Source organism: Zonotrichia albicollis, chromosome Z (assembly GCF_047830755.1).
Source record: "Zonotrichia albicollis isolate bZonAlb1 chromosome Z, bZonAlb1.hap1, whole genome shotgun sequence".
NCBI classification, from domain to species: domain Eukaryota; kingdom Metazoa; phylum Chordata; class Aves; order Passeriformes; family Passerellidae; genus Zonotrichia; species Zonotrichia albicollis.
Window position 1 is genome coordinate 78,036,449 of NC_133860.1, and position 12,880 is coordinate 78,049,328.

The 12,880-nt window shown below is 36.0% G+C and overlaps 1 protein-coding gene across 1 annotated transcript in view; it reads right to left on the reverse strand.

The window, feature by feature from the left end:
• Window positions 1-12,880, reverse strand: part of LOC141727272 (coiled-coil domain-containing protein 171-like) — a 48,867-nt gene that overhangs the window by 22,358 nt on the left and 13,629 nt on the right. The window contains exons 5-13 of the mRNA XM_074533634.1: window positions 12,477-12,569; window positions 11,052-11,179; window positions 9,486-9,615; window positions 6,694-6,861; window positions 4,876-5,064; window positions 3,167-3,671; window positions 2,313-2,429; window positions 1,252-1,478; window positions 429-608 (exon numbers count right to left, since the gene is read on the reverse strand). Coding sequence (XP_074389735.1) covers window positions 429-608; window positions 1,252-1,478; window positions 2,313-2,429; window positions 3,167-3,671; window positions 4,876-5,064; window positions 6,694-6,861; window positions 9,486-9,615; window positions 11,052-11,179; window positions 12,477-12,569 — 1,737 coding nt within the window. The remainder of the gene's footprint in view (window positions 1-428; window positions 609-1,251; window positions 1,479-2,312; window positions 2,430-3,166; window positions 3,672-4,875; window positions 5,065-6,693; window positions 6,862-9,485; window positions 9,616-11,051; window positions 11,180-12,476; window positions 12,570-12,880) is intronic.

The following is a 12,880-nucleotide window of genomic DNA, read 5'->3' on the forward strand; positions in this document are numbered from 1 at the left end:
TTTGTATTTATTATAACATTCATCAACATCCATACAGAGTTTAAACTGCTATGTTTATATTTCATTAACATTCTTATTGAATACCCTCATTCCCACTGACTTTATTCTGTTAAGTGAAATCTTCTTTTAGGATATGTAAATCAGATCAACATTTCCAGCAAATGGGAGAACCTGGATTGCTGAAGACCAAACTCTAATTTATACAGGATACCTCCTTCTACAAATCAAAAGATAACTCCAGTGGAAAAGAGATATTTCTAAATAAATCTGTCTTCTGATTTAGTGGCATTTACAAGGCAAGGTTTCTGGAAAATTCTGTTGAAAGTAAATCAATTTGATGCTTGTTTTCCAAAAGAACACAAATCAAAAAATGTGTAGAAAGGAGAATCTCTTTTAAGCAAGAGAGCCTCCAAGTCAAATGCACTTACTTGCTGAACTTCACTTAATTGGGTCTGCAGTCTGTGGGTTTTTTCAGCATCTTTTTGCATCTTGTTCAAAGCCCATCGGCATTCTTTAAGCTGCAGGTACAGTGAGCGGGACTCTACTTCTGCTGCATGAAGCCTTCGTGAAAATTCAAATATTTCTTGCTGCAAAGTTGCTATGTTTCTCTGTCAGCAAACAAAAACAAGTTGATGGGCTATAAAATCTGCTATTTTAGCAATAAAATAAATAATATTTAAGACTCAAGAAAAAGAAGACAAAACATAATTTTTTCCTCCATCTCTAAAAGACATACACAAGGATAAAAGTTTCAACCTGTCACCTACCAAGGGTAACTGCAAATTCTGTTTACAAGGAAGTACTATTTTCACCTAAGGTTTACTGTAAAAGATTATTAGAGAAAGAGTTTATCCTTTCATTTATTTGGGTTAAAGGGAAGAAGGTTATCTTTACTGAAAGAAAGGATGGTAAACATGAGAAAGTAGAAAACAATAATAAAAAGCAACCTTAACATTTACATCAAGCCAAAAGCAATTTTGTGCTTATAAGCTAATACAGATCTGATCGAACTTAAAAAAAAATCTTTTACTTGGATACACTAAACCTCCTCCAAAAATTCTTTCTCAATAAAAGAAAAGACCGATTCACACCCTACTGTGTGACAAATCAACTTCTGAGTGTCCATATAGTAGCACTTCACTGTCATGGACTCATGACCAGTCTGAAACAAAATAAATGCTGCTATCAAGGGAGCTTCACTGTTGCTGTAAACCTTCTGTTTCCATGAAGGAGGACTGTAAGTCTGCTTACTGTGCTGGGCAGTCTGTCATGCAATCCAGCTTCCAGGGCCTGGGCATTTAGTCTGCGGAGCCCACAAGCCAGCCTGTCTATCAGGGAGTCCCTCTCCAGGAAGGCTCTGCACCCACGAGTGCTCCCTTGAACTGTCTCCATCAGAATGCTCAGGTTGTCCATCACTTTTGCAAAGCAGTTCCTGGCTGTGCCGATCAGCGAGTTACTAGAAAGCCACACCTCTGAATCTTTAAGAAAAAAACAACAAAAAGGAAACATCAAGCAGGTTATTAGTTCCCGTTTCTTGTAATATCACGTTCGTTTTCACTTATACAGGATGGAACCTGTAAATATTCTGAAACACAGAATGCTGAATCTGAAACACTGTTCAAACTTTGCTTTTAAAGGATATGAATTCAATTTATTGCAAAGAGCATGATCAAAGAAGAAAGTGCCTGAAACTGAATCTAAACACACTTGATTCAATGCCAACTTTTATACCAATTTAGTGTTTAGGCTTCTGGAAAATGCATCACCTTGTCTTTCTCCTGCTATTTCCCTTTATTCACATAAATTATCCCTCTTCTGCTATCCTTTTTTCTGTGACAAAAATGTGGGGGCTCTAAAACTACAGGTTAATAAAGAATCAGGGGTGGCGGAAATGCAGATGAATCAAGGGAACCTGTATCAGTTCTTACTGTAAATAAACTCCAGAAACAGCCTTCTGCTTCCATGGCCTCTATATACCAAAAGGATAAAATATCCTATCAACTGTTTAAGAAAATTAATCTGTTCCAACAGTACAGAAATGTGATCATTCAGAGAATGTAGAAAAGGATTATTATTTTAGCCTGCAATAAAATTACTCTTTTAGGAAAACAGCCCCACTTAAATTTGTATTGACTAGCTCAGGACATAACCTCTAGTCAAAGGTGTCTATCATAAATATTCAGAAATATCTCTTCAGAGCTATCCAAACAGAATAGTTTAGATAAAATCATAAAAATGGAAATTATATGACCACCCTGACTTATTTATTTTTTAAATATATTTCTGCTACAACAATATACAGTTAAAATTACCTTGGTTGCTGAGAACACCCTCCAGATCTGAGATAGAATTGATCATTGCAGTATAGAGGTTAGAGCTACACAACCAGTTAATTGCTTCAATACAGTCAACTCCTTCCTCTCCAAAACCTGTGAAACAGAAGTGCAGCTAGCAGGATAAATAAATCACAAAAACATGGCACACTGCTGCCTCCAGCTCTTTAAGAAATTAACCAAAAATAAGCATATAAACAAGAAATTAGTCAGGACAATTTAGACTGTTTGAAGCATGCTTCCAGAATGACATAAAAAAAAAAAGTAGATGAATCTTCTAATTTGGAAAACATTTTTAATACCATTTATCCTTGTAGAGAGAAATATAAACTGATCTGGCAACAGAAAGGGGCAAATAGACATAATCTCTAAAGAAAATTTTGAAATCCTATGCTAATATTTTACCTGAATCAGAAAGCAATTTTTGTGGGTTTTTAGGAAATAAATATTAAAAATTATTTTTAAAAAAAGAGGAAATACCTTTTCCAAAAAAAAAAAGGAAAAATCGTTTAGGAACATTGCAAGATATTTACCACAAGGAAAATGCTGTAGCACCTAGTTCTAAAATCCATAACACAAATATCAAAAATATCAGATAATGTTGAGTTCATGACCATAAGTGAACTTTTACCTGCAATTATTAACCTAAGACTAGGCATTTCCTCTTAGAGAGAAATGCATTTGTCAAGCAATATAAAAAACATAAATCCATAAATAACATTTGTCAAAATGTCATTAAATATGTTTTTATGCCCCAGCAATAAAAATAATATTCCTCTTTGTTATTCCCTAAGCGTGCAATTTGATGTAACTCTTTAAAAACATTCACTTACGTGTCACAGGATGCCTGCCTCTGGATTCTCCCAGACAAACTTGAATTCCAGGGCTTCCTCTGCACCCGTCTGACCAGACGAAAAAGGTACAAGAATATCGGGCCAGACCCCTCAGCCTGTTGGCAGCCAGAGCTACAATCACAGCTCTTCGGAACACATAAGCCAGGTTCTTGGCTCTTCTTTGCCTTATCCTGACTGCGTCCTGGTTTCTTTCCATGACAGCAGGGAGAGCATAAAGGAGGCTGACGATCTTGTGGTTCAATAGTTGTTGCTGGTTCACCTGTTCCTGGAGAATGTCTCTTTGGCAAGACATGGCGCACAGTCGGGCGTAGAGAGAGCACAGGGCCCCTGATAGCAGTGCACAGGCTGCCAGCAGGAATGAGCGTGCCTTGAAAGCATCTAATAATGAATTTTTCAAGGTATTGTTTTCCTGGGCCAGTTTGTCAGAGAGTTGTTCAAGGTCATAGAGTTTTTGCCTGTTTTTCTGCACCGTTTCTTCACATTCCTGCGACAGAAACAAACCAAACTATAATGGACAAAACATTAACTACATGGTTTTTAACTAGAGAAGAATGAAAAGAAAATTTAGCTTTGCCATTCAAATGATGCATTAAAGGAGCAAAAGTCATTAGTAATAATCGTGATGAAACTGTCTCTTCCAGTAAACAATTACAGAATAAGATGTATGAAACAAAAACAGTGGTAGGAGGGAAATTTACATGATAATCAATTGTAAATGGACTCCTGATTTCTGAAAACAATCCACCAACACCGTGACAGTTCACAGAAGGTCCAACACCACCTGTCTGCCCAATATACAGTTTTATTAATTGACTTAACAATAGTAATAACATCCTCCAATTTCAGAGAGAACACTGCTGTACCAAGCAGAAAGCCAGTGTAAGTGAGAGGAAAAACATAAGGAAGTCTGGAACATGAAAGTTGACAGATTGAATTTTTCAGCATGCAAAGACTTCCAGTCCTGAAATCTGCATCAAATACAGCATTATTCTGTAAAGTAAGTTGCAGTAACTCACAAATAACAAGGGACATCTATTTCCTTTATTCACTACGCTTTTAATTGAAACAGGTATGAAGGAGTGTGATGATAAAGACCGTAAATGGTGGTTGTGGAATAACAGGGAACATTTTGGATTACAAATAACTCATCTAACAAGGAGTGACAGTTTCACACTTTTAGGCCACTCCTCACTGTAGTATCAGAAAAACAGAGTTGCTTAACACTGTTGAAATCTACCACTGCTCTTAGGGTCAGTACATACGTAACTAAATTTATCCCCAGGTGATACCACATTATTGTTATTCTATACAATCTTTGCAAATGGTGCTGCTGAAAAAGTAGCTGCTGCCCTCAGTAATTCTTAAAACAAGCAAAGTTGATCTTACAGCTTTAACATTCTCAGAGAAAGAATACAGCTATCTGCAGATGAAATCAGGCTTCTCAGCTGGGCCTGAAGATTAAATTCTCTTCAACAAATGCTTCATCAAAGTAATTTATTTCTTATTTTAAGTGTTGCTAATATTAGCACAGAGATGGGTTGTTTTGTTGTTTGGTTTTGGATTTTTTTAAACTTTAAACGTATACTAAAATTCCTAAATGACCTTTAACTGCTAAGAGGCTTTAACTATTGAAATAATCCATTCAATTTTTAAAGAAAAAAAAATATTAGAAGTTCACAGCACCATACCTGTGATCTTGCATGAATTTCTGCAAGGGCATTTGAGTACTGCTGTTCAAGATATTGCTTTTCTTTCTGCGACCAGTGTTCCTGTGCTTTTAACTGTTCAGACATTTTCTCCAAAGCACTCTCCTGGTTCTGCTGAAGGTCGTTCATAGTGTCAGTCTTGTGCTTGCACATATATTCTAGATGAGATATCTGTGTGACAAGCATTTAAGAAGAAATTATTATTTACCTTTTCACTTTAAGTTAAGCACAAACTATTCCAGCATAAAATCTAAACTGCAGTTTTTTCAATATTTTATTAAAACTAAGTAAAACCCTTTCATGACAGATAAATTACTTGGTTCTCAAAACAAAACTGAAATATATTTTGAAACAAAGTATTTTATTTGGTTTCGGTTTTGCTATCCTTCTACCACCTTGTCACAGTCTTTGCAGGAAACCTGAGCCAGACACTTCATAACTTATTTTGTTTTAATGATTGTATTAAATTTTATTAAATTTTATTTAAATTTTAGTAAATTAGTAATCCAAGTATATGCTTTAGAAGTTTGTGATGATTGCAAACAATAATTAAAACACAGCCTTTAATTTTTTGTTTGTTTGTTTGTGGGTTTTGATTTATTTTTTTTTTGTTGAAAAGTCAAGACATTCCAGGTTATTATTAAGTTTTAAAACAATTTCAGGGAATTCTAGCACAGAGAATTTTTTCCTTACAAATAGCTCATAAGTTTATGATGTATTTTCAACAAATATGAAGGGATTCCTGCTTGTGGTTTAACACTGCACTTCTCATGCAAGCTAAATGGAGGAATGAACCAAGCCAACAACTATCCCCAAATGCACACACCTGGACTTTCTGTTCCTAGAAAATATCAAGATACTTCCAGATAGATCACACTGAATTGTGTGGAAAAAAAAGCTTTTTCAGCACAGTCTAAAATCCCAGAAAAGCTGCTAAGTACATGAGAAGAACCCTAGAGACCTCACAATCAGTCTTAAAAACAATCCTTAATTAAAAAGCAAGCAACAATAAGACACAAGCCCTACAAACACTGCCAACAGTGTTCACCTTCCCTTCTCTTTCCTCATCTACTTCAAAAGAGAAATAAACCAGAACACAAAGTGATACCCTAAAGATCTCTTTAGGCATAGCTTAGCCTCTGGAGCCAGCTGAGTTATTTTAGAAGGGGCTTTTTCCTTCCTAAAACCACAAGGTTTTCTGGGGAGAAACGCCATGTAAGCTCATTTGCTTCAAAACCTTTCAGAGAAGTACAGCTCCTCCTTCATACAGATCCTGACATGTTTTATAATAGGTATTTCTGTTTGTTTCTGAATAAAAATGTCATAATCCAAAGTTACAATTAAACAAAAAAAACCCTCACTGGCACTCTTTCAAATAGTACATCTGAATCATAAACACATAATTAAAAGGTGATATTCCTTGAGAAAGTGTATTTTGTCTCTGGATTATAGTAAAATAAAGACTTGATTTATGACTGTAAATGACTATGTTCAGTGAATTTCTTCATCAGTAAGATGAATTTATTGTCTTTTAATTAGGTCCCTGTGGCTTCTATCAGATTGCCCTTTCAGAATATCCTGCACAGAAGGTGGAGCTGGGAGACTTGATGCACACTCCACTCACATCTAAATGCCCCTGGCAACAAACTGAGCAGTGGACAAGCCATAATTAATGGTGCTCATTTGTTAGTGTCCAAATCCTTTTTTGGGGGGATGAATATCAGTCCTTTTTAACGAGACTGCAGTGTGAATAAATGTCACTGAGCTCAGCAGAGGCAGCTGATGCCTGGGGACGCTCACCCTCTGGTTGGCCTTGTTGAAGTTCGAAACCAGGGCTTCAACATTCTCATGCAAGAGTGCACAAAGATCTGTCCAAGGTAATTCTTCCAGGGGGACGTTTGTCTGTCTGGAAAGCACCTGGGCATTTGCCAGGGTCTGGTATAAGTTCAGGAGGATGGACATCTCCCTCTGGAACACAAAGAAAAAAATTAATTGCTGTAGCTAGGCAATGTTAAAATCAAAAGAGATGCATCATGTGTGCGGTAGCAGCACTGAGCACAGCTGAAAACAGGCCCTTGAGGTTCATTCTCACAGCTTTACAAAATTCCTCACTTCATTTCTAATAATTGCAGCCATAATATTGCATAATATTACAGGAGTGTAAGAAAAGAGATTTCACAAAATTTATCTAGTTAGACACAGTATGTAAATAAAGTATGTGAGTCCCAGTCCTGTGGGGGCCACAACCATGACCTGGCAGCTAAAAATTTCCATGCTCTTAGTGGATGCAATTCATTCACCCATGTTTATACCTTGAGGTGCCTCCAAATTGTGCCCCAACACTTGCACAGCACACAGAAAACTGTCCATTTGTCTTGGCAGCACCATAGACTCTAAATTCCTTTAAAAATTTGTTTTGTGTGGATTACATCTGATTAATCAGCTGGCCAAAATGGGCCTACAGCTCCATCAGTCAAACTCCACAAGCCATGCCTCATTTATTTACAGTGATTTTAATCAGTAGTATATTAAATTGATTAAAAAGAAATTTTAGCAACAACAGCATGCAGTAGAAATTCAATTGTTCATACTTTCAGTTCATATAAGTGCCTTAGAAACTTTTTTAAGTTAAGATAATAGAAAGGTGTTTCTCAAATGCCGTATGAGTACAGTCAGAGATCAATATAAGATTATCAGATTAGAGTGGAAAGAACATATTCAGGAAGCATAAAAATGGTATAAAATATGAAAAATACTGTACAGGTCAAGAAAGCAGGAGGGGAAAATGAATGGAAGAGAACACACTGGCATTTTCACACAATTTAAGCATAGGTATAGCAGAGACTAACAGCAATATATTAAATGTTATCTACACTTAGTTTCTGCTACAGTCTTCTGCGTTTTCATTTTGGGAAGCAAAATCAGAGCTGTCTCAATGGAGTAAACAGGACGACATACAGGTACTTCTGCTTTCCAAACAAATACAAACAGCTTTGGGAAAATGCAAAGCCATCCAAGGCAATAAATACCTGATCTCATAAGGCAACCCCTAATACAACTCTTCCAAAAATGAACACTTTTATCACCTGCTCAGGACAGTCTTGTGGTTTGAAATCCTTTGAGTAAAACAATTAAAGCAACCAGCTCTATGAATATGACAGTGAGACAACCCTTTATTTTTTACCCTTTCAATAATATAACATTAATTTTGAGTCTACCATTAAATACTGTTTCCATTAAAAGAAATCTTGATCATGAATGGAATCTTGTCCATAATTCTTGTCGTGTCATATATTTTACTAAGGAATACAAATAAAAAGGAAAACTCCTGCCACAGCAACAGCTAGCAAGCACTTTAGATTAAGCAAGAATTTTAGTAGAATATTTTCAGCTTGCAATTGTGTTTTGTAGTTATAAATAGCAAACATTAATGCCTGTAGTTAGGGCAGACAGTTGCTTTTCTCTGTATGTATTCCTTTTGTGCCTGATGAAATTACTTTTTCAGGCTAACTAGGCCAGCAAATGTCTTTTAATACATTAATGCTTGCATGGAAGAAGCTGTTATTCTCCCAGAAAGAAAAAAGAAGATCCTGATTTTATTTGTCTCCAGCTTTTGAATCACAGATCTGCCTGGGCAGTGGACAGCACTGAGACAAAATGTGGAATCATTCCATCAACTGAACAAAAGACACCCACAAATCTGAAGACTCTCTGATGCAGGTCTCTGCTCCTGTCCACAGGGAACAGACCTCATGTACCTTCCATGCTCAGGGCTCTGAGAGAGAAAGACGAGAATTTTCCAAGCCACCAGCAAAAAAATATTTATATTGCTAAGAGTAGAAAGAGAGCAAATGTTACCACACTATGAAAAGAGAGATTTTCTAAACATGCTGACAACTTTCCTTTGTCCCTGCTGCTATGCAAAACGATGACAAAATTGTTATTCAAGGTGCAGCTGGGTAAAGACAGTAGAGAAGCCCAAAGTGGTCACATAAGAGGAGAAAGTTTTCAGAAAATAATCCAGCGAAATACATCCAATGTGCCAAATCCACGGCAAAACAAGTAAAAACCAAAACAACAACACCAAAAAATCCCCTCTGCTTTTCCACCTGAAAGTTTGAAACCATTTTCAAGCAATTTTTACAGTCAAATACTTGCACTAAAATTAAAAGGGTGTATGAAATAGAAATAAGCATTTCTACAATGGTAGCTAATGAAACTTGACAAAAAGGTTAGGTAGAAAGAACATTCTTCACATGATATGATAATCAATATCTACAAAATGCCTTAATTAGGAATGCCAGTACATCCTACCCAAACTTTAAAAATATTTTCAAATTAGCTTCTCCAAGTCATTGGCTACATTTATTCATGTAGTAAATTTTTTTAAAGGTAACATAAGAACAAAAAGGTGAGAGAATGGCAGAGTTCTTCCGCAGCTCAGCACAGCAAACGCAGAAAATCCTCACCACAGTAAATATTTTGACAGTATGTTTTAAAACACCTAAACAATGTGTGTCACGTATTTTTCCTTACTATTGAGCGCTTTTTATTTGTATTTATAATTTACTATTGAGGATTTTTTTCCTTACTATTGAACCTTCATGCAGGCTGGAGCTGTCTGGAGGAACCACTAATGTGGCATTGGGATCTTGAGCTCTCCTCATTGCCTCAACCTTGTCTTTCCATTCCATACCGTCGGTTATATGCTGTCTTGGTGAACTGGAAAGTTTCCACAAAAAAGATACTTTAACTAAAATTACTTTTGTTGAATGCTCTATGTTCTTTTAAATGATAATCAATGGATATGGCAGATACCACTTTAGCACATCACATGGATCCTGAAGCTGCTGGCCTTTCTTAATTGAATGAAGAAATTTATTTTCCTTCTAAGAAAGATTTTTCAAGAGGTTATATTTTCAGTTACCAAGCCTGGTGTCACGCAATTCATAAGATTATTTGGATGTGGCCTCAAAGTTACATATAACAAACAGAATTCATCATATTTTAATTAGCACAACAGCTGTCTTCAGAGAGACCATGTCACATCTTGCATCATCAGCCCTGATTTCAAGTACAGTTCTTGCTCTTAAGATTTCCACATGCCTGACCCTACTCTGGTCTGACTTTGAAAGCAAGCTACCCAGAATTTTAATCTGTTCTTGTACTGTGTCAGTCAGGAAAACAGATATATCAAGAGCCTGGCATGACTAAGCAGGCAGCTGATGAGGAAACTACAAGGCAAAACAACAGCATAAACGACACAGAAGCACAGAGAGGGAATCCAAGGAAGAATTTTAAAAGATTGCCTGAGTATTTAGGCATGATATCAGGAAAGCCAAAAGCTTGCTTAAAAATGATGTTTGCAAATTTTGACAAAGGTTTTTCCAGCTCAAGTTTTGAGTATCTTAAAAGAATGTCCATAATAATGAATCTTGAATGAGTTTCTCAGGCCACAAACTTCCTTTCTTCTGGGAAAACTGATTTTTTTTCCTTCTCCACTACTCCTTGTGTGACTAAGTCAAAAGAAACACCTGTGTATACAGACCCAAATAGTTCTACGCTGAAAGAGAGGTCACGCACGTTCTGCTGCCACAGGCACAGCAGACTGTGCGAGGCAGGAAACATCCCAAGAGATTTCCTGTGCTCTCACACTTTTCAATATTTTTTTAACCATTTAAAGATTTCTACAGTATTTCAAAAGTTGAAAACAAAGATTACCCACTATAAATGATACCCAACTTCTTGACAGGAGTCTTAGAGATCCAACTGACTCACTGAAGTGGAAAACAGTGTTTTCATAATAATATAAGAATTGGACACCTTTAGGATATCTACTGGATATCTATTCCTACACTCACCCCAAACACTACTGGAGGCTGGACCCTACCATAAATATGATTTTCAAAGTTTTTGGTTTGGCAAATAATCTGTAGCAGGCCAGTTATTATCTGTACCATTCACAATAGCTTTGGTTACTGATATGGGCCTGTTGTTAATGGACTGCCAGGTTCTGAACCTTTAGCTTGGTTTGGCACATTGCCCTAGAATTTTCTGCTGACTGAAAATGCAGGGAATTTTCTATGAGCTGTAGAAAACTACGAGTTGTACTCAAGCTGTCTACTGCCATTTTGGAATGGATTTAAAAGGAAACTTACGCTTTTTTTCCTGTCTCAAGAGCATTTACTGGCTCTCTGAAATCTTCCCTTGCTGCTCCTTCTGACAAAGCTTCTCTTCTGCGGAGCTTCTCTTCACTCAAAAGGTCTTCGAGTTCTTCAATTCTCAACTACCAAGTGTTAAGAAAGCAGTTAAGGGAAGTTAGGAAAGACTACCATGGTCTTTAATGCTGTTCACTGCTCTGTTCTGCTTTTTACAGGTTAATGTATTCTACTAATTCTGTATGGAATTAGAAAGCATTGAACACACATAGAAATGTATTAATACATAGAGTTCAAAACAGAGAGAAATAGATATGCTGACCAAAAGCACATTTTGTTGTCCTTGTGTGGTGTTTGGATTTTCCTGATCTCAATTATTTATATTACTGAAGTTTTCCAGGGGAATTCTATTTATTAAGTAGGCTCATAAAAGTGTAGGATAAACAGTAAAAGCTACACTTGCACTCAGAGCAAAGCTCATGTGGAGCCTATTCATGTACATAAACAAGGAAGAAAACCTGCTGTGTTCTTCACCCAAAGAAGATAAATCTCTAACTTCCAGGAATGTTACCTTTCCCTTTGTATGTTGTAAAAGTAGAGAAGGAATAAAAAAACCTGCATCATCATTATTTATTTAATCATCACTTCAGAAATCCAAGCGCCTGTACTTAGAAAAAGTAATAAAAAAATAGCTGACTGAAGAAGTGGAAATGCTTTTTTGTGTTCCTCAGAAAATAAGAAAATAATAATGAAATTCCCTTTTGTTTTCTCATTTAGTTTTTCAAAATTCCACTGTTAGTCAGTACAAGATCACTCAGCAATCATCTTTCAGGTTTTTAATTTTTTTTTTTAATAAACCCTAATTGCTTTAATGGATGAAACCCTGTGTGACACAGTTCAGTGATACAAAAATTTAATATTCAAGTATACATATCGCATTTTTTCATATATTCAAACTTTTCTGGTAACAGCAGATGTAATAGCTGAAATGTACTCTGAATAATTACATTTGGAACTGCAGTCTCAGGATGCATTAATATCTCACACCTAGAGAAGTTGGGCAAGTACACTCTATCTCTGAAATTACCTAAGTGCCCATTCCAGAGAAATAGGACAGAATATTTTAGCAGTGTAACTATTGTGAAATATTTCCTTTCCCCTCACTGTTTCAATGCTACTTTGAATTCTAAAACATAAGAATGTGACATTTTATTTTAATATTGATTCTATTAACTTGACAGTTCCCTGGAAATAAAGGAGATGTTTTTCTATTACCTTTTACAGTCTTGACAATCATTGCAAAAAAATCTACTCAGTGTTTTCACTGGAGCAAGGAAATCTTAACATTTTTGGAAGCCTGCACCTTTACAAGTCCATCACCTATTTTACTGCAAACATCTACCAAATATTTAATCAAAAGTTTACCTGCATGACATTTGTAGTGTATTTACATTCTGCATGTGCTAGTCTTGCTGCTGCAGCATCATCCTCCAGTTCCTTTATTTTCACTGCAGCTGCCTAAAAGTACATTTTAAAAATATCTAAGTCCAGAAAGATGATAACATCATGCAAAGACAACTTTATTTGTTCAGTTTATTAGTCTCCATAAACCAACCTCTGGTATCTGAACTACTTGCACTTTGGAACTGTGAAAACTCATGTCAATAAACAAATGAAAGGAAATCATTACATATCCAGAATATTAAAGTAATATTTTCTATTTAGTTAAAGAAATTGATGTAGGATTATGCTCTTGCTACAGTTTTTATAGTCACAGATACGTGTCTCTACATAAATGCCTTGGCATGATATTTCAATTGAAAAAAGGT